This window comes from Gymnogyps californianus, chromosome 15, assembly GCF_018139145.2.
Source record: "Gymnogyps californianus isolate 813 chromosome 15, ASM1813914v2, whole genome shotgun sequence".
In the NCBI taxonomy this organism is placed as follows: Eukaryota; Metazoa; Chordata; class Aves; order Accipitriformes; family Cathartidae; genus Gymnogyps; species Gymnogyps californianus.
In genome coordinates this window covers 18,007,165-18,028,240 of record NC_059485.1, presented here as the reverse complement: position 1 = coordinate 18,028,240, position 21,076 = coordinate 18,007,165, and the positions used below count along the sequence as shown (strand labels likewise).

The 21,076-nt window shown below is 56.5% G+C and overlaps 2 protein-coding genes across 2 annotated transcripts; one reads left to right on the top strand and one right to left on the bottom strand.

The window, feature by feature from the left end:
• The first annotated feature begins 217 nt into the window (after positions 1–217).
• CCDC78 (coiled-coil domain containing 78) lies at positions 218–13,941 on the top strand. The gene is made up of 15 exons (XM_050906079.1): positions 218–307; positions 540–656; positions 859–945; positions 1,220–1,399; positions 4,561–4,728; positions 4,812–4,862; positions 5,548–5,636; positions 6,246–6,324; positions 6,814–6,939; positions 8,019–8,230; positions 8,854–9,025; positions 9,729–9,772; positions 11,442–11,508; positions 12,937–13,037; positions 13,777–13,941. Exons 1-15 carry the CDS (start codon positions 218–220, stop codon positions 13,901–13,903), a joined length of 1,710 nt encoding a protein of 569 aa, XP_050762036.1. The 3' UTR covers positions 13,904–13,941.
• Positions 13,942–14,593: 652 nt separating this feature from the next.
• ANTKMT (adenine nucleotide translocase lysine methyltransferase) lies at positions 14,594–17,278 on the bottom strand. The gene is given in 6 exon segments (XM_050906211.1): positions 14,594–15,084; positions 15,711–15,761; positions 16,267–16,371; positions 16,373–16,408; positions 16,924–17,028; positions 17,114–17,278. Coding segments are annotated over 6 exon segments (651 nt in total). The 3' UTR covers positions 14,594–14,895.
• Between the last annotated feature and the right edge of the window lie 3,798 nt (positions 17,279–21,076).

The window sequence follows — 21,076 nt, the reverse complement described above, 5'->3', positions numbered from 1 at the left end:
TTTCTTTTCTTCTAACAGCTCCTGGGGTGGCTATAATAATTGGCTCCACCTTAAAATCAAGGTGGATGCCGCACCCTCTAGTAACCAAAGTTGATAGCAACGTCGCTTGTGCCGGACCTCGAGGGAAAAGTTGCTGCCATAGAGATCCTTAGATCCTTCCTTTGCTCTTCAGTCGCTGCCTGCCTGATACCGTGCAAAGATCCTGACCTCTGAGCACATGGATTTTGGAAGTGTTGCAGAGAACGAGAACGTAAGTACTCTGACAGAGCACGTGCAGCACCTTGCTAACGAAAATATAAGTATGAAGGTCTGCAGCCCCTTCCTGGGTCGTGGAACCAGCGCTCTGCAAATGAAAGCCTAATCGCAGGAGGAAAATGGCAGCTGAAAATCCCATCTACAATCTAGTCAAGCTCTGAAAAGCTGGATATGCTGTGCTCTTCCACCAGCACCGCGGTGGGAGAATAGCATGGGGGAGAGGAGGGCTCTGCTGGCTGGCACCCGCTCTTGGAGCTGTGGTGTGTCTCTAGGTGCAGCTGCAGGATAGGAATGAGAGGCTGTACCGGCTCGGAGACCTGCAGGAGAGGATGGGGAAACGGGCTGGCTCCAAAACAGATTTGTCAACCAGAATGGTCTTCACTGAAGAGGAAAAACTGAAGGTAAAACAAATACTTTGGGAGTTGGAGAGAACTGAGCCGTGAAGCCGTATGAGGCCAGTAGATCTGCAGTGGAAAATCTGGTGGGAAATGCCTCTTTCTAGGGGTGTGTGTTGTGTCCAAATTCCCCGGCGCAACCTGTTGAAACAGTATGTTGGCCTCAGAATCAGTCCATGGCCTTTATAATGTCCTTTCTCTCTCCTAGATTTCCAAAGACCTCGTTGATATCCAGATCGAGACAAACAAAATGAAGGAGCAGTATGAGACGGAGAACTTTGAACTGAAAAATATGGTATCCAAATGTTTGAAGTAGCCGGTTTCAGCTCTGCCAATACCTTTATCCAGAACTGCAGTTCATTACGCATCCATCTTTATTTTGCTTGGCGTATTCTCCTGGCTTTAGCTAGAGCAATGGATTCCCCCCCGACACCCCAGATACCATGAAACTTGCATGAAACTCATCTCTCTTTAAGTCATAGCGTGCCAGAACCTGTTTGGCCAAATAAATGCCCTATGATTGCTGCTGGTCTCTGCCAGAGTCTGATTCTGCTGCCTCCCCTCTGCAGATCCTGGCCCTGGAGAACCGTGTGCTGGAGCTGGAGCTCAGCAGTGAGAAAGTCACTGGGGAGCGAGATGCCTTACGGGAACGCCTGCATGCTCTGGAGACCAGTCGGAAGGAGCTGGCAGATGAGTACATCATTTTGAAAAGCAATTACTTGGCCCTAGGCAAAGAACTGGACCAGGAGGTGAGACAGGCTGTAGCGTTTGTTCTGGTGTTCTCGACTCCATCTCACAATTACCCGATCTACAGACAGCTTGGTTGGGCTTGGGGTTGCGTATCCGCGTCACAGCTCAGGTCCAGTAAGGTTTGTCAGCTGTGAGACAGCGTAGCTCGGGCATGGTTTTGTTTTCAGGGCTCAGGGATTTCATGTAACGTGGTCACCTTCTAGCAGGGCTTACAGAACCTGCTCAGCTCAGCAGGGACAGCGCTGAGCCCACGCTGACCCGTGTGCTCTTCTGGGCACCTCGCTGTCAGAGTCTTTCTCTTTTCATGCCATCCCGGATCCCCGTCACTAGCAGTAACGAGGAGGTCACCGCGGGGCTGGTCTGAGTGCACGTCGCAGGTCCCTCTTGACTGCCAGCACGCTTTGTTTCCCTTTTTTCTGCATGGCTTGCGCAGGCTGCACGTGAACTGATTGTAGTCGCTCTCATTTCGTACGGCGGCGGGAAGGGGCCTGGAAGTTTTTGAGGTCGGCAAGTTTATAAAAACACTGAATGTAAGCAAGTTGCTGATTGTTCCTTAAAATATAGTAAATTTCCTGGTGACTGTTAGCTTAGCAGTTATTAACTGAAGTCTTTTGGACCCAGATTTGTGTATTTCTTTGGCAAGAATAGCTACTTCAATAGACCTTCCTCTCTTCCCTCCCTCTCCCCCCTCCCGCTTCTCCTTCTTTTTGAATTGGATTGAATGAGTGACACCCCTCCTGCCTCCCTCCCCCGGCAGATAGTTTAGCTGGTTCAGCCAAATGACCTGGTTTACCGTGCTGGCCCTGTGCAGAGCTGTGATGGGAAGATGTGGGGCTGGGACCAGGCATGCTGGTTTCGGCAGCGTCCAGTCTGTCTTTATGATAAGCATTGGTCTGCAGAGCTCTGGTAGAGGAGGATACGAGATCGTGATCATCCCGTTGCAAATAAGTGAGTTAGTGACTCTTGTGAAGCTATCATTTGTCTCCCGTAAGCTGAGAAATGGAAATTTCTTACGAGGAGGCAAGCTCAGCTGCTTGCAGGAGTGTGAACCTACCCTGTCGTCCTGCCGGAGCACGAGGCAGAGCGCATGCAGCTGACTGCCAGCAAAGCAGCACGCTGCCGAGACACGGCACTGCCAGCCTCGCGGAGGAACAGCTTGGCGTTCAGCAATCTTGGTTGCTTCTTGTCCCCAAGGGGGTGCAATATGTTTGTCAAAAATTGGACTTTCAGGTGGCTGACATCTCTAAATGGTGGGTTTAGCAGGTTAGCAGTAATAACACACTGTTTTCGCACGAATCCTGGAACGTTTCAGAGAGTGAAAGCACATGGATTCAGTTATGTGCCCGGATAGCATCTTGAAGAAGTTGTGGAGCGGGGTCTAGAAGCCAAAGGTGAACTCCTCGGTTGTAATTGGTAGGCTGAGGGTTTTACCCCGGTTTCTTGGCTCCGATTACTGAATATCCCTGCCTGAAGCGAAAGAGGCTCCAACTTGGCAGGCTGGGACTTGTCGCGGCATGGGCCTCTTGCTCATTATTTTCCCAGTGTGGACTTTCCCAAAGGAAATGGGAAAAGCAGCCTGCGGTTCTGCCCCCTCCCCTTCCCCGGCGCTCTTCTGGGGAGACAATGAACCTTTTACACATTCCCAATTACAAGTGCTACTTGTGACCTTGCCAATATGTTGTCATGGCTGCTTGGCGCAGAAGCAGCTCGGCGAGCTCATTCACGGTCCCTTGTACGGGAACAGTTAGAGCCTCTGAATTGTCGCGGCCCCCATTGTACGGCTCGATTCACACATCGCCCTGTGTCTGTCCCAGGCGAAGGAGCGGGGCAGAGCTGGCCTTGCCTGTCCCTGGGGAAGTGCCTTCCAGAAGATGCCAGTCAGGCACTTTGTGCCTGTTTTCTAACTGACTGTAAATTCTTCCTTTTCAAGACTCTGACCTTTTCTCGACTCTCCGTTTCCTCCTCCTCTTTTGTTCGGCAGGCTTACGCCGTCTGCAGCGGCGGTACAAAGCGAGGCTGTCGGAGGGAACCCAAATGGCTGCGAACCGGTTCCGCGCCGGGGTTTTCCCTGGAGCCGGGCCAGGCTCGGGAGCGCAGAGGAGGCAGCGAAGCCCACCGCAAACCTGGGACTGCCTCTTTCTTTTGCTAAGCTGGTACTTCTGCGCTTGTGTGACCCCCTCTGATCAAATTGTCAGGGCTGACAGCTGCAGATGGATCGGTTTCGGTTGGAGAACAAGCAGCCTGTCTCTGCGTAGCTGTCAGTTTTCACAGCTGTATATCTCACCTCTTTGTCAGCCTCTTTTCTCCTCTCCTCTCTCCCTCAGCCCACCCTGTGCTATCTTTTGATAAGCTATTCTCTCCACGGATGACTCAGATGACCTCTGCCTCCCATCCTCCCGATTCACTGCCATGGTAACAATTACTCAAGCTTGTCCCCAGTCATAAACCCCATCAAAGCTTTGTTATCTACATAGAAACCCTCCCGTGAGACATGAATTCCCCCAGTGTTCCTTCCAGATCACCTGTAACAGAGCCTTTCTCATTCAGATCCTCTTTATCTTTTGGAAATGTGTCACTTCGCACCAGCATGGCTTTGAATCTCCCTGCCTACACGGTGCTGTGGGCTGCCTGCTGCTGGAGGGATGCATTCAAACAAAGCTGGAATTAGCTGGGTGGCTCAGCCTAGACGGGTGGAGATGTGGCCCTTCTCTTACGTTATGGAGTCCAGCGCCGTTCAAAGCCGTTGTATGGGGAAAGACATGCCTGAAGCGTTGGGAAGCGGCGTGGAGGGTACAGGGTTAGAGCGAGGAGGGAGGCTGGAGGTCATGACGGAGAGGTGGTGGCAGAGCTGTGCCCAGGGCTGGGCCGGCACCGGGATCTGTATGGGAATGTGAGAGCGAGATGGGCAGAGGGAGTAAGGTTACATGTGAATAATCCTGATGCCTGGCGATGATACCCTGCATTTCCATGAGAATTGGAAAAATCGCTGATACCTTTGGACATATGAGAGAGAACTAAAAATAAAACTTGCTTTCAGGAGGGGATGTGAGTGCCTGCCTTGTGTACACACCAAGAGCAGCGGGTATGTGCTGAACAGACAGCGTGCGGAGCCGGAGAGGCAGGATTTCAGAAGCTCTTTCCTTCTTGTTTGACCTGGCAGGTCATGAAGAAGGAGGAGCTCGGCCTAGAGCTGCTCAACCTGGCCAATGCCAGGAGCACCCTTCCCTGCACAGAGAGCAACCGCTCCCCCGCCATGGCCGATGAATCCTCTGCTGAGCTGGAAAGAGTGAGAGCAAAAGTGCATCGTCTCTCTGCTCGGAAGGTGAAGGTAAGGACCTCTCTTCCCCGTCGCCAGCTCCTTGGAGAACAGGGATCTAACAGGCACCTTCTTCTGTCTCTTACTAAAACCAGCCAGAAGATGTAGTTGCCTCTGAACACGAGCGGCAAAAGCTGGAGAGAAACGTGAGTGTGTGGGGGTGTGCTGCTGGATCCTTGGGGAAACAGAGGGGGAATTTATTCTGACTGTGGCTGGCACCTCCTGGTGCTAACTTGAATTTTGTGGACAAGCTGATGCCTTGATTTATTTTAAATTTTTTTTTTTAAGCTGTGCAGTTGAAAAATAAGACTAGAATAACTCCAGATCTTGTGCAGGCAAAAGCTGAGAGAGGGCAGCTGTGGTTCCCTCGCTCAGTGCCCCTGGGTGAACAGAGGCAGGAGTTTAAAAGCCAACAAGTGCAGAGGACACTTACTTATTTTCTTCTTGCCGATACTTGAGCAAGATGGGGGTGATAAAGCACCCGAAACTGAGAGCACATACATGCTCCCTGCCTCCTTCCCATCTGCAGCCCGTGAGAAACCAGCTTGGGCTCCGCCACCAGCTCCTGCTCGGAATCTGACTCTCAGCGCGAGAATTTCCCTTGGGAGAACGACACGTGTGCACCTCCATGTGTGCTCTCTCCAGATCAGACACCGCTTCTGGTGTGCTACAGAGCACTGGTCACGCCCAGTTAAACCTGTCCTTTCCCCAGTATGTCACTGCTCAGCTGGACTTGTGCTCAACTGGAGGCTCTCCTCACTTCTTCCCCGTTCAGGAATCCCTCTCTTAGCTCAGCCCTCTGTCTCATCTTCCTCTTCATTTGTCCCTCAGTTGCTTGGAAACCAGGATCATGTAAAAGTGGAGCTTGAAAAACTGAAGAAAACCTACGATTCACAGCAGCAGAAGCTGGAAGAGAGAGTGTGAGTGTTCGAGGGCACGTCCTTCTGTTTGACTGGGCATTTATGGAGCTCGTTGCAGCTGAATTTGAGCCTTGGGAACAGGAAAGGAGGCAGCCTGCCTTTGGTGGGGTACAGGGAGGGAAATGATGATTCAACCTTGGAACAAGTGAGGCCTGGAAGCAAAAACTGATATTTTCAAGGCTCTTAAGAGGATTAGCTGTCTGCTTAGAAGTCGGTGGTGTTTAGGTACCCAACTGGCCTATGCACCTTTGAAAATCCACCTTCTGTGACACACACAGCAAATGTGTGACAGCCCAGAGATGAATCCAGCCCTAGCCCTTACCCCCGCAGCGGTTCTTCCATCGACAGGCTGGGATGGGGTCGGTGTCCCGGCAAAGGCTGCCACAGCAGGGACGCTGCAGAACTAGACCCTCTGACTGGGGAGGACGTTCACCTTTGGTTGCGAGAGCTCTGCGGCCGCTGGTTGGCACGCAGCTGGGGGCTGGCAGCTGCTGCTGAGAGATTTCTGTCATCCCGTAGTGCTTTCCTTCTCAAAGCTGGCTGTATTGGACCTACAGAAAAGTTTGGGGGGGGGGTTAAAATAAACACACCTTCTTCCTGTGTGCCCAGGATCGTGATGGCGAAGGAGCTGCAAGAGGCGAAGGGAGCGATTGGGGACACCCAGCACAAGCTGGCGGAGCAGTCAGCGGTAAGGGCAGGCTTCTTTCCAGCCCCCGGCACCCATCCGGCCCCTGCTCATCCGCTCCTCCTGGGTGCCATGCGCTTCTCCTAGAGCTAGCAGGGGGTGGATGTCTTGTATCGAGGTACTCCGACACATCTCCCTCTCCGAGGAGTTTGTCATACCAAGGTGCTCCTCCCGGCGCAGTTTTCTTCTCCAGGGCTGCGATGCACGTGGTGGAAGGTGCTGCTTGCCACAGGTGGTGGGAGGAATTTTGTTCACTGATATTTAGAAAGAGTTGGTGAAATCACTGGGAGGCAGGGATTGCAAACGACAGAAGGTAGCAGGGGAACAGAGACTATAAACATTTCCAGTGGGCTCCTGTGAAAACCCAGGACCTTCCCAGCTCTAGTGAAGCTGAATATCGGGAAATGAAGTCCCCCATCTCTTATGGAGCTTCTTAGTGCCCCTTTCTTGGCCGGAGGACGGGGCAGCAGCGAGCGTGTTTGCTGTGCCTAGGTGCTGCTCACCTCCCAGAGCCAGCTCCAAGAGGTGGAGGCGGAGAACTCTCAGCTGCAGCTCCGGCTGAAGGAGCTGAACGAGGAATATCGCTCCCGGCTCGCGCAGTACATCAAGGACGTGGCGGTGGGTACCCCCAGCCCCAGGGGCTCCCCTCGCCTGGGGAGGTCTCGCCATGCTGGCTGCCTACTTCTTGCAGGCTGCTGCTGTTTCCCCTCCTTGCTGGGCCGTGGAGCAGAGCAGGCAGTGGGGTTCAGGGAGCCATGGTTGCAGCTGGAAGGGGGCTCTGTGCCCTCGGCTTGGCCTGGGGGAGGAGATGCCAGCCCCTCTCCTCGCCCAGCTTTCCTGTATGGCCACACGAAACGGTCTGTGAGTTTCTGCTGGGACTTTTCTTGGTCAGATTACTTGAATTGAAAGATCTTCTTAATTTACTACGGCTGCCTTCCAGTTGGCTTCTCATCTCCATTGCCCTGACAACTTCCCTCGGCAGGCCAGGCGATGTCACTTCTGGCTTTGTCGCTGCTTCCATGGTGCCTCTGCTGCTGTCCCCGCAGGGAGCTCTGCCAGCCTCCGTGATCGGCTACAGAGCCGTGTAACGCCGGTGCCTGGGACCCGCTCTGCGAACAAGCACCTTTGATGTAGGGCTCACAGAGCATGGCGAGGACTCGGCACAGGGCAGGCGTTTCGGGCAGGTTCAGGCATGGATACCTGATTATATTGAGCAGTGAGACTGGGAAGAAATCTCTTTCTACCCCCCTAGGTAGCAGTAAGCAGGTTTTGGCAAGAGCTTCTGTGCTGGGAGAAGGCTGGTACCGAAGAACACGGTGTGGTGATGGATCAGGAGACTAAGCAAAGGAATTTTTACTATTAAGAATAGTTTAATTTCTAACAGAGCAATGTTGAAGCATCTCCTAGCTAGCAGAGAGAGCAGGGCACGGTGGAAAGAAGACGGGACTGGAAATGGTAACTCCTGACGCCAACTTGTGTTTCCCTACACGGGTCACTGGTACAGTACAGATGCCTTCTCTGTCTTGAAGGGCCATGATGGAAGTTATTTAGTCGTTCCTGCTCTTCAAAAATGGAAGATATGCCCTATTCTCTGTGCTGTTAGCACAAATATGCCTGGACCTTCTCTGGGGGGAAATGGGCTACATGCCTTAGGGAACGACTTGATCACCTCGATTTCTTTCTCTGTGTGTTTAAAGGACTACATGGACAGCAAATCCAGCAACGTAACGGGGCCTAGCAAAGCCCCAGCTGATCATGCTCCCATGAAACGCTTTGTGGACAGCGTGCTGAACGATATCAGGGCTTCCTACAAGTCTCGGGAAGAGCAGCTAGCTAGAGCGGCACGTGGCTACAAGAAACGCATGAAGAACTTGGTCAAGAAGCATGAGAACCTGCTGATTGCTTACGGGTAGGGCTAAGCCATGGCTACCTCTGTCTCTTCATTGCTAAGGACCAAGGGGAAGTGCCCCGTAGCACCCAGAGCCCTGGCCGAGAGGGAGGCAAACGGGGCTCCCAGGTGGAGCAGAGGATCTGGAATGCACATTTATCTCCCTGCTCTTGACAAGCCAGGAGCAAGGTGTCTCCAGCTGCACATCAGGGTGCTCTGGACACCCTGGACCTGCTTTGCACATATGTTTCTCCTGTGTAAAATTGAGGGTGAGAGATTGATTCCACGTTGGATGGTGTGGAAATGCAGAGGTACCACAAATAACTCCTGCCTCCCAGCCCATCCCTGCAGTGCTCTCAGCTCTGCTCCACAGCTCTCTCAGCAGCTTGGGCTGTGGGAAGCAGCAGAAATTCTTGTGGCATAAAAGCCACAAATAGCTCTAGGACAAGCTCCCCTCAGAAACACTCCCAGGAATATTGTGCGTTACTGCTGGGCTCTCCCACTTATCCTTCGCAGGTGGACTGGCTCTTGGTGGCCAGAAGCCAGCAGGTCCCAAGCGAATGGTACCTCCATCAGCAGCAGAAATGCTCCGTGTTGTTACCTAATCAAAGCTACCAGGGACTAACCCCTCTGGCATGTTACAGGCTCCAGCGCGAGCAGATCCGGTCCTTGGGCAGCAGCGCTATGGATTGTGGCCCTGCCGAGCTTCACTTTTCCATCACAGACCCAGAGCTGCTGACAAACACAACCCGGGAGCTCAACCGGCTGCGGGAGGATAAAGCAAAACTGGAGATGCAGCTACACGAATTGCAGAAGGTGGTGGCTGGGCTGTTGGCTCGCTGCGGCGGTGAAACCGGAGGGCGGTGGGGAGAGTCTCACAAGCGATAGATTCAGCCCCTTCCTTAGGCGTTCCCTGAGGGTTTGCTGTGCCTGTGGCAAAGGCAGGGGCAGTGCTTGCTCGCTTTCTCGTTTTGGGAAGAGACGGGATGTCCAAGCGGTCCCTTCGTTGCTTCAACCCTGCTGCGTAGGGGTGAGTTACAGTTAGATCCAGGAGGCTGAGCAGCCCCGTAGATTGGGGTCGCTGAGCTCTGGGAGGGCTGAGGAGGAGCAGATGTTATGGGAGAGCTGCCAGGCCAGCAGACTCACTCACTGCTAAAAGAAGAGGTGAGTAAGGGGGGGATAGGATGGGGCTTTCTGTTCTTGAATGCCTTTGCCTCAGCGTGAATAGCTAACTGAGCAGGAGACCACAGTCAGAAACACGTCAGTCAGCTCCATGTCCTCCCACTGGTTCTGCCTGGGCAGAGACGTGTCTCTTGATTTGCGCGAGATGCATTTATTTAAAAAGTCAGAGGATGGGAGACCTAAACCTTAAGATTGTACTGCGCATCACTTCCTTGCCGGGGCACTGGTGGCTGTTAGACTGCTAGGATATGTTGTGCCACTTCAAAGTGGCAGGGTCTGTGGTGAGATTTGCAATGGTTTAATGCTTACGGGAATACTGTTCTTCCTTTGCCTTCAGAAAAGACTGGAAGAAACCTCTGCCTTCCCACTGTCTCCTGAGCAGTAAGTGCGGTTTGTTTCTCGGGATATTTGTAATTCGGAATTCTCCTTGCCGTGTGGATTGAGGAGTCTTTTCTGCTTTACTTGGAGACAGTAATAAATAGGGAGAAAGCAAGCTGATAGGGACTCATCTGAGAAGAAAAGCCAGCTGTCGTCTCAGTGCAGCGCTTCCTGCGGTGAAATGAGTTGGTCATTTGGGCCTTGAGCCAAGAAAGCTCTTAAGCACATGTTTGATTTAATCACGTTTTTAGTCCCACTGATCTCTTTAAATTTAAGCATATGCCCGAGCGCTTGGGTGGATCACAACCCGAGAAAGGCAAGTGAAACACCACCAGTTTGGGACGGTCTTGTTTTCCCTCCCTCCCAACGCAGAAGCCGGGCTGGAACCCTTAGGTGACCCTGTACTGATACCTCCCTGCCTTCCTGACATACCCTTTATTTGCTCATTTGTGATGGGTCTCTTCCCCCTGCTCCGTTATTCTGTTGAAACTCTATCAACTTATAGCTGTGGAGAGGTGGAACAAAGTGTAGGAGAAATCTGAGCTGGGATTTTTCAGCCTTTTAAAATGTGGGAGCCTAGAAAACACGTCAGGTATTTCATTAACTGGATGCCAGCACTGAGGAGGCGGTCAGTGCCTGAGCCACTGGGCTCTGGAGGAGTGTCTCAGAGAAAAGCTTGAGCCTTAACCAGGCTCTGCCATGTTTTCCACACTGAAAAGTAGTAGTAGTCCTTGAATAGATGCATTAATTTTGGCAGACTCACCACAGGAGCAAGACACAGAAAGACCAGAACCTGAATTTTAGTGATGCATCTTGTTGTTGAGGTGGTTTTTTTTTTTTTTAGCTGCCAAGAGACCCTACACACTTCAAATACTTGTTTTCTGTGTGCTGACGGGTTTATCCATGCTTATTCCTCTAGCTAGAGACAGGAAGCCCGGTGTTACCGCAGCACTTCAGCTATAATTCCTGCTGCTTCTCATCTTTATCAGCTCCACGGCTTCACTGTTTATTGTTCCCTTCGCTTCTGCTCCCATGAAATCTCAGCCCTGATTTCTCGTGTGCCTGGGCTGGGAGGCTGCAGCCACCAGAGGGAACTCTGGCAGTCGCAGCGAAAGCCGCTCTTGAGCACAATGCATTCCTCCCTTCATACAACCCAAATTCCCCGAGCATCAGATGTGACCTGTATTTTGCTTATTCAGACTGGGACAGAAGAGGAAGAACTTTCCCACGGCTGGGCTGCACAAGACAGCTCACCTATTGCGCTCGGTGACCAGAACGGGTGGGTCTGTGCCCCGAAACATGAAAAGCGCCAGCGTTTGGTATTGATCGCTCTCTATTTCCATCAAATTGGGTCCTGCAGTGTCAGGTTAAGGATTCTTTCTGCATGGAGTCCTCTGATGTATGACTGTTCATGTGAACTTGGAACAAACCCAGCCGTCGCAGTAGGGAATCCCAGGTTGGCAGAAGGGCTGAGATTCTCGTGCCCGGGCACGGGGACGGTGCCACATGCCCAGAAGAAGTTTGAGGCATCGGAAGAGAAAAGGTTCAGAGCGCTGGGGTTTATGGTTGGATGGGCACGAGTCGTGTCCAGCCCCTGAAGAGAGCTGCGTGACCTGCGGATGGGCTGGATTTGAACGTCCGGGCATGATCGAAATCTGCTTTTCTCTCCTAGGCAGCTGGATGAGGAGGGCTGGGCAGAGGTCAGGAAGCAGCTCCGGGAGTTCGCACACACCACCCAGGTAAAGGTCTGGAACAGCCCATCTGAATAAAAGCTTATCCCTCACCCACATGTCAAAGATGTGCTGCCCCAGCCAGCTGCTGCCCTGGGGCCAATACGCTGCTCCAGGCTGGAGCAGGGAAACCTTCCACAGAGCCTTGCCGTGGCTTTGGCCTCAGCCCACCAAGTGATGCTAGCAGGTCCCCGGCCGGGGAAGTATCAAGGCTGTACTGTCCCTGCTACTACAAGAAGGAGAGCAGCCCTTACGGCTGCTCGTTGCTGGACTGTATTGCTCCCTCCCGTGTTTCAGCACAAGCATTTAGGCATCTGTATAACAAACGGGGTCTGTATTCGACCTGTTTCAAGTCTAGTCTGAATCTGAATCAGCTTCCCAGTCCGGTTCCCCCTGGGTGCAAGGATATTTGTGCTGCACTGGGGAATGGGGTGGCCCAGAGCGGGGAGGAGAGCTCTCTCCATCCGCAACGCTGCCCTACAGCACCCATGAAACCGTGGTGATGCTCGCTGGGAGCGGGCTTGGCTGAGGTGGGGTTTGCTGTCCGGCAGTGTGATGGCAGCAGTGGAAAGAAGGGTTGGTGCTGGGATCCTTGCCACGCTGACTGCCACACGCAGGGAAAAGGGCTTTGGAAACCAAGCAGAGGTTCGGTTGTCTGTGGTAGACAAGGCTATAGATGTGCTACCAGCCCGCTTCCGTGTCATGCCTTCCTCTGTCCACAGCGACTTAAGGAAGTTCTTCACCATTCTCTGGTCACGTAAAGCTAAACACCTAAATTGTGTGTCTTTGCGGCCAAAAGAAGGAAGATGCCGTGGCCGAGAGGCTGGAGCACTGCACTGGGAGCAGGTCCTGCTCCTGGCTCTGCTGTGCACCTCGGGGGTGAGCTCCGTCAAGCACCTCGGATCCTCCTGGTGACACAGGGACGGCGCAGTTAACTTGGGCAAGCTGGTGATCCACTGCCCAGAGACACTGTGCAAAGAACAAATGGGTTTTTTATCTAAAAGGGAAGCGACCTTCCCTTTGCAACAAACTACCGGTGGAACGGTGTGAAAGCTGTGTCCGAGTGCCAGATCTAGTGACCGCTCCGCCAGTCGTCTGTGAAGCTTCTGGGGGAGTAAATCATGGCTTGGCAGGCAGGGGTTACTGCCTGTCCTGGCGTGGCCCTGGCCCCCATGCCTGTGCTCTGGTCAGGGAAGGCTGCCTGCTCTGCCCGGCCAATGCCCTGGAGCGGTGGTGCCTGCAGAAAGCTGCGCTATCGTCACCAGGCTCCTTTCCCCGAGCGCATCAGTTTTCGGTTGCTTGTGTAGCCTAACGCCAAGTGGTGCCAGAGCTGAGCGATGGGGAAGTGGTCAGCCTCGCCTGGCAGAGAGGGACTGAGCAACTTCACTCCCATCTCACAGAGCGCTCTATTTTCTCCATGATTCTTTGTCCCTCCAGGAGGATTTGGAGCAGGAGAGAAGCCAGCTGCTGACTCGGGCGATCGTGGCAGAAGAGCAGGTGTCGGAGCTGCAGGAATACATAGATAAGCATCTTGCCAGGTGAGATGGTAGGATCCCCTTTCACGTGTTCTCTGCTTCGTGCTCCAAGTTCCTCTCCCAGGCTAATTGCCAGCGACATCGCCATGCCCGCCACGCTGTCGGCGCCTGACCTCGCCGCTGCCTTCCCACAGCGCTGCCGGCACGGCCGATGTCCCGCAGCACGTCCAGCTGTGCCGGCAGCTGCCGCCATCCCTTGTTCCGCAGGGTGTGTGGGGGGGGAGGCAGCGTCTGGCCTGCCCAGCCGCACGTCTCCTTCCCTGCGTGCTCACCCATCCTTTGGAGAAAGCTAAGATTTCTAAGATTTTAAGCTAGGTTGCCTAAAATCTAAAGCCTTCCAGCAACCCCTGATCTACTGTCCTCTCTCCCTGGCTCATCACGCCCTGAAGCAGGGCAAGGAAGGGTGAGAACAAGCAGGGCACGTCTGTCGGAGCAATGGTCCGACCGCGCCTGCCGTAACTCCCCAGCCAGCTCGGCTCTGAACTCGGGTCAGACTCGCAGGCTTGTTGCTGGCACCGTTACCTGGCAGAGCCGACAAACCCCTCTTCCTCAGGAAAAGGCTGTGGTTTTATATCTGCCGGGGCTCAGTTCCCGGCGTGGCTCAGTGCCTGGGCTGGCTGCTCTGCATTAATGGACACTGCGTGTCCTTAGCACACAGCAACGCAAGGCATAGCGTACGCTCAAATGGATCGCTCGGGATTGGGACTACACGAACAATGATGGTGCTGCTTCCCCATTGCAGGTACAAGCAGGAGATCCTCCGGTTGAAGAAGCTCGCTGGCAGCGAGGTGCCACGCACGCTTAGTGCTGGGGCGGCCGATACTCACTCGCTGCTCAGAGGCAGAAGGACTGTCAGCCACAAACCGTAGCTCTCTGCCACGGCTCCAAGGAGCAGCATGATCGTAGGAAAGAGGAGGATTTAAAAGGAAGGAGCTTTCTGTTGTGTGGACTGGCCGGGGCAAGTATCCTTCCCCGGCTGGGAGGCACAGCAAGGGAAACCACGTGGGTGTTCTCGGTCTCAAATTCACAGTACTAAAATGAGACAAGACAACTGCGTCTCGTCTCTCCTCCGACCCCTCAGCTGTAGGAATTCTGCTGTTCCCCAAGCACATCACGCCTCGGGACACAGGGTCAGGTTCCCAGGCAGCTTTTTACTGTGGGGCTGCAGGGACAGGTTCCCGTTCCTGCGATAACATTTCTCCTGGGTCAGACCTAGACCGGAGTCCAAGGGCTAACTCTGCCCCTGCCTTTAGCTCCCCTCTCAGCTTCTAAAAGATAAGGCCAGGGCTGGTTCAAGCTAGACTTTGGTCTAAGAGGTTAGTCAAAGGGGATGAGCTGCTCTTTTACGGTGGGGAAACCCTTTTTTCCTCTGTGTTTGAGTGGAAAAGGGAACGTTATATAAGGTGATCGGGGCCAAACTGATCCTTCGGCGGGAGGTGAGCTGGACAAACTCCCTCCTGAGCTGCCTTCAAAGGGACGGCGGAGCAAAGCCTGAGGCCGGGAGCAGCGGCTGCTCTGGCTCCAGGAGCACTCGGCGGCTCAAAGGCAAAGCAGAAGTCTCAAGGGAAGAACGGACCAAATGTTTATTTTGAAAAATTAACTAGAAATAAAGTAGCAAATGTACAGAAAGAGGCACCGGAGATTCAGCCCTTAAATCCTGCGATAATTCCAGGATTTCTAGGTCTGATTTTCCCCTCCCTTGCTTCCCTGAAACTGCCCACTCTTTGGAAAACCGAGGGACTACCACCCTGCAAGTCCCCGGGAAAAAGCCTGGCCAAGCAGCCCTCTCGCTGCTGTCCTGAGCTGAGCCCAAGGGCTGGAGAGGCTCTGACTCTTAATGCCAGGCTTAACGAGGCTGCTGTTAGACTGGGCTTCCCTCTGCGCCGCTCTGCGCTGCTCGCCGCACCTCCTTCATGTCATAGGCCCAGACTTGCTCTAGCCCCTGCCCAAGGCTGCTGGTGGGGGTCCAGGAAGGGAAGGGGAAGCGTCCAGCCACCACCCGGGCTTCGTCGGGAAGTTCTGCAAGGAGCTTGGTGGCTAGGGGAGGTTTCTGGGGAAGAGAGAGACAGCCAGAGTCAGGCGGCCTTAGGAAACAGTCATCAAGCGGCAGTGCCACCAGGGACCACAGGGCAGCTTCTCGGCACGGCCGGTGGGTCCCAAGCAGGCAGCATCAACCAAAGACCCTTCCAAAACGTAGGGCTGGTACTAGCCCTGGGTATGGTTAGGACTAGGACCAGGTAACAAGTGATAGGAGAAGAGGAAACAGCCTCATGTCGCGCCAGGGGAGGTTTAGATTGGGTATTAGGAAAAATTTCTTCACCGAAAGGGCTGTCAAGCACTGGAACAGGCTGCCCAGGGAAGTGGTGGAGTCACCATCCCTGGGGGTATTTAAAAGACGTGTAGATGTGGCGCTTAGGGACATGGTTTAGCGGTGGACCTGGCAGTGTTACATTAACGGTTGGACTCAATGATCTTAAAGGTCCTTTCAAACCTAAATGATTCTGTGATTCTATAAATTCGAGTGGTGCTGAGCACCAAACCGCTCGCTCACAGCGACGCCCGCTTGGCCTTATTTTTTAAAGAGTCTTTGCCGCCGTCCCAGATTCTCTCTCTTTTCTAAGAAAACCATCCCTCAAGCTCGCTCAGAACAAGTCGGGGTGTAAGGGACCGACTTACCACGCTGGGGGCCAGGAACACGATCACGTTGTTGCAATCCGAAAGATTCACCTTAAAAGAGAAGGAAAAGGGGAATGAAAGAAGCAACAGGCAGAGGGGGAACGGGGGGGAACCATTCGAGTGGCCGAATGCCTTGCGGGTGATCTTCTGAACCTCGGAGGAAGCAAAGACGCCCCACAACGTGTCCGACGGGGATGTGCTGGTGTGACCGGGAGCTGGATGTGAAAGCAGCACCTCTTACAAAACACCCGCCTCCAGCATCGTCCCGGAACCATGTTCCCGGCTGGGTTTTCTCCGGTTGTACGTGATGCCAGCTTTAGCAGCACGTCTCTGAAGGTCACCGTGTGTCAGCAGCACCTAAGACCTCTTCTCAAACAGCAGCCAGCCACGGGCTGCCCAGGCTGGTGTTCCCCTGGAAAAGGAAGATGGTTTTTCTGCCTCCTGGGAGCAGCGTGGGTTGGGGAAGGAGCAAGCAACCGTCAGCAAAGCCTGTCCGGAGATGCAGACCAAGCCCTGGCCCTGCCTTAGCACAGCCAGACCCTCGGGATGCCGTTACCTTCCACAGATCTTTCTTCAGGAAGGAAACCTTCCCGTGGTACCCAGCCTTCCAGGCCCGGTAGTTGGAGAGACACAGGAGCCAGGGATTGAGCTCATAGCCAACAGGCTGGTCTGAGACCTTGCTTATAAGCCTCTACCACCTGGAGAGAGAGAGAGAGAGAGTTGCAACTAAAATGAACCTCGGAGTTAAGTTTGGGGGACAATTTGGGGAGCAGGGGCTGTTGCCCAGCTCCACTCGCTCCCTCCTGCTGCCTCACGGGCAGGGTGACCTCGGTCCTCGCACCATCCCGGTGCAAAGGCTCTTTCCTCCTAGAGTGGTCATTCCCACCCTGCTCACTGCATGGGATGTCTTCTAGGGCTGTCTAGGAGCACCTAGTGCCGTCTAGGACCACCTAGTGCTGTCTAGGACCACCTAGGGCTATCTAGGACCACCTAGGGCTATCCAGGACCACCTAGTGCCATCTAGAACCACCTAGGATGGTCCAGGACCACAGCCAGGAGGACCACCTAGAACCACAGCCCGGAGCAGGGCAGCAGCCGGGTGGGTGGGTGGCTCCCACCCACCCTCCTGGTAAGCGCAGCCCCCTCCCTGCCCTTCACCCATCCAGGGCAGCCCGAAGCCCCCCCCCCCCCATCCCCCTCTGCTCGCTCTTACAAGCCGTCCATCTCCCGATCCCAAATCCACCGTCTTCCCCGAGCGGCCCCGCAGCAGGGCCAGGGCGTTCGCCACTTGCTGGGGGCCGGAGGGCTGGTAGGGCACCTGGGGGAGAAGGGGGGGCGGTCAGGGCCGGGGGGCCGAGCTCCCCGCGGGCCCGGGGGGGGGGGGAGGCGGACAGCGGCGGTACCTGGAGCCGCAGGGGGACCCGGCGGAAGCCGGGCATCAAGAAGACGGCCCAGGTAGCCCAAGCGGCCACCCCGCTGGCCACCGCCAGCTCCAGCAGCCCTCGCCCGCCCAGCCCGTCCCCCCCTCGCCGCCCCCACGCCGCCTCTCCCGGCTCCTCCGGCTCCATGGCTGCCGGAAGGGGTGGCCCCGCCGCCCGCCTTCCGCCGCCGCTGCTCCCCGCCCCGCTGCCCGCCCGGGAGCGGCCCCGGGGCTGCCGGCACCGGGGGGGGGAGGGGGGGGGGGTTGGGGCTGGAACACCACCACCCCCCCCCACCGGCGGGTCTTTGTGTGCGGGGCTGGAGGGAGCGGCACCGCCTGCTGCGGCGGGGCACGGCTGGGCAGTTGGGCACGGTTGGGCACGGCTGTGCGCGGCTGGGCAGGGTTGTGCACGGTCCTGGGCAGTGGTGCACGGTTGTGTGCGGCTGTGCGCGGCTGGGCAGGGTCGTGCATGGTCCTGGGCAGTTGTGCACGGTTGTGCACGGTTGTGCGCGGCTGTGCAGGGTTGTGCACGGTCGTGTGCAGTTGTGCACGGTTGTGTGCGGCTGTGCACCATTGTGCATGGTCTCGTGCAGTTGTGCACGGTTGTGCGCGGCTGTGCACCATTGTGCATGGTCGTGTGCAGTTGTGCACGGTTGTGTGCGGCTGTGCGCGGCTGGGCAGGGTTGTGCATGGTCCTGGGCAGTTGTGTGCGGCTGTGCACGGCTGTGCAGGGTTGTACACGGTCCTGGGCAGTTGTGCACGGTTGTGTGCGGCTGTGCGCGGCTGGGCAGGGTTGTGCACGGTCCTGGGCAGTTGTGCACGGTTGTGTGTGGCTGTGCACCATTGTGCATGGTCTCGTGCAGTTGTGCATGGTTATGTGCGGCTGTGCGCGGCTGTGCAGGGTCGTGCATGGTCCTGGGCAGTTGTGCACGGTTGTGTGCAGCTGTGCATGGTTGTGTATGGTCATGTGCAGTTGTGCAGGGCTGTGCACAGTTGTGTGCGGTTGTGCATGGCTGTGCAGCGCTGTGCGTGGTTGTGCACAGTTGTGCGCAGTTGTATATGGTTGTGTGTGTGGTTGTGCATAGCTATGCACAGTTGTGCATAGTTGTGCGCAGTTTTGTAGGGCTGTGCATGGCTGTGCACGGTTCTGTGTGGCTGTGCACGGCTGTGCATGGTTGTGTGTGGCTGTGCATGGCTGTATGCTGCTGTGCACAGTAGTGCACGGCTGTGTGTGGCCATGCACGGCTGTGCGTGGTTGTGCACGGTTTTGTGCAGCTGTACACGGTTGTGCATGGTTGTGTGTGGCCGTGCACGGCTGAGCACGGTTGTGTGCAGCTGTGCGCGGTTGCGTGCGGTTGTGCCGGGCTGTGCGCCGTTGTTCACACTTGTGCACGGCTGTGCACAGTTGTTTGCGGCTGTGCGTGCCGCAGACGCGCGGGCGGTGGGTTTCCTGCTGCGAGGGAGCGGCGACTGTGGGAAAATTCCGGCGTGTGGGAAGCGGGGGGGTGCTGGGGCCGGGGGCGCGGGGAAGGGGGTGTGGGGGGTGCAGCCAGGCCCCTGCAACCCCTGCCCACCCGCAATTAATAAAAAAACCCCCCCAAACCAAACCAAACCCGGGAATAATAACGGCTCAATTAGGGGAGCGGGCGCACAAAGGGCAGGCAGCTTTCCTGCCTGCGCTGGTGCTTGCTGCCACATCGGCCTCTCGCCGGGGATTTCACGGCCGTCGCCTTCCTCCCCTGCTCCCCCCCCTTGGCCTTTGGGTCAATATTTGCGGGGCTCCCCGGGGCTTCCCCTCCAGCACCGTATCAGGGTGTCCCCCGAGAGCTTGGGGACGGCCCTGGGGGTCCGTGCAATGGCCAGTGGCACCCCACGCCCTCGCTATGGGGCGACCGGCCTCCTCGCACGCCCGGGGCTCCCAGGGGACGTCACCCACGCGTGATTGCGGGTGGAGGAGAAAACCCTGTGGGCAGCCCCAGCCTGGGAACGGCTTTGGGGTGCAGGGGAGCGGAATTGGGGAGCAGATTTCCCACCTCCCCGGCCCTGGGGGCGGCACAGCCGGCAGCCCCCGGCACCGGCCCGCCTGGAGACCCCCTTTGCCGATGAGCCGCCGCGGGCAGCAGCCAAGGGAGGAGCTGCCAAAGGCGAGCACATGTTTCTGCTCCGCTCTTGCCCTTATTTGTGGGAACCAAATATTCTGCCCTTGGCGTGAGGATGCACACGCACCCACACGCATGCACACGCGTGCTCTAACCCTCAAACCGAGGCGTGCGGCTCGACGCGCTTAATGACAACCAGACCCCGTTAAACACATCCCCCGGAGCAGCGACGGGGCTCCGCCGGGGAGGAAAAGCCATCCCTACGCGCTGCGTATAGCCCAGAAATATCGCCCAGGGCTCTTTCCCCTCCCCGCCCCACCAAAAGGCCCAGCGTGGCTGCGGCCAAATCGGGGGCCACGGGGATTGCTCCGATTTTCTGGTGCTCGCTGGCAGGTGGAGCCGGCTAAGGCTGTGAGTGAGCAGAAAATCAGGAGAAATAGGAGCTGGGGGAAGAGGGGGGCCGGGAGGCTGCTGCCGCAGACGAGGAGGATGGATGGTTCCCGGGGACGAGCCGGTCCCTGGGGCAGCCCAAGGGCCCCCTGTGATGCTGCAGAGCAAATTAATTAATGAAGCAATTCCCAGGCAGGGCTGAGCTCTCCTTGCTGGGCCCCCGACACTTGGCCGGGGCTGGCGGGGAGGAGGGGGGGGTGGCAGCATCTCCTTCTGCCCCAGCCCTCGGGGCGGCCGGCAGCATCTCGGGGTGCTGGACCGAGCAGGTGGCCGTGCGAGGGGACCAGTTGGGATGCGTCGCTGGAGCCAAAGAGCTTTTAATCCGCCTCTTTCCAGGGCAGCTTCCCCCCGCCGGGGCCGCGGCGGTTGCAAAGCAGCCCTGACCGCCAGGAATTTGTCGCTATGCGCTGGGAAAGCTCCTTCCCGCCAGCTGTCGGCAGCCCGGCCCACTGGGCGCAGGCGCGTTGGAACGGGGAGAGCCGGGGTGAGGGGCCGCGGGGGCCCCGCTGCGGGCCAGGGTCCTGCCCCGGCCCCGAGCATCTCTCCCCGGCACAGGGATGATGCTGGCTTGGCTTTGGCCCGGCCAAAGTGGAGGGCTCGAAGCAGACCCTCATGCCAGGCTTTGGGGCACAGCTCCCCAAGAGGTGGCAGGGTTGGGGGGGGGGGGTGTCGGTGTCCTCGGGGTCACTCTCGCTTCTCATCTCGCCGAGGGCCGTGGGGCAGAGCTTGCCCCGTCCTGCCCGGGGCTTGGGCTGTGCCCCCCGCTCCCTTCTCTGCTGCTCCGTGCAGACGCCCAAACTGCCCCATCCTACCTGCTGCCGGGCATCCCCTGGTCCCAGGGGCATCATCCTGACCCTATGGGGCATTCCTGAACCCCAAGGGCATCATCCTGACCTTATGGGGCATCCCCTGGTCGCAGGGCATCATCCTGACCCTTTGGGGCATTCCCGAACCCCAAGGGCATCATCCTGACCTTATGGGGCATCCCCTGGTCCCAGGGGCATCATCCAACCCTATGGGGCATCCTTGAACCCCAGGGGCCTCATCCTGATCCTATGGGGCATCCCCTGGTCCCAGGGGCATCATCCTGACCCTATGGGGCATTCCTGAACCCCAGGGGCCTCATCCTGACCTATAGGGCATCCCCTGGTCCCAGGGGCATCATCCAGCCCTGTGGGGTATCTGTGAACCCCAAGGGCATCATCCTGACCTTATGGGGTATCCCCCAACACCACGGATGTCATCCTGACGCTATGGAGCATCCCCTGGTGCCAGGGGCAATATCCTGACCTATGGGGACCCCCTCCCAGGGCATCGTCCTGACCCTATGGGTATCCCCTACCCCAGGGACGTCATCCTGACCCTATGGGGGACCCCCTGGTCCCAGGGGCATCATC

Bases quoted from the DNA above. Each gene is read 5' to 3' on its own strand.
- CCDC78 (XM_050906079.1), top strand. From the start codon at position 218: ATGGATTTTGGAAGTGTTGCAGAGAACGAGAACGTAAGTACTCTGACA. The intron at 4,729-4,811 runs GTAAGGACCTCT...TACTAAAACCAG, and splicing joins TCTCTGCTCGGAAGGTGAAG to CCAGAAGATGTAGTTGCCTC. The intron at 9,773-11,441 runs GTAAGTGCGGTT...TTTCTCTCCTAG, and splicing joins TTCCCACTGTCTCCTGAGCA to GCAGCTGGATGAGGAGGGCT.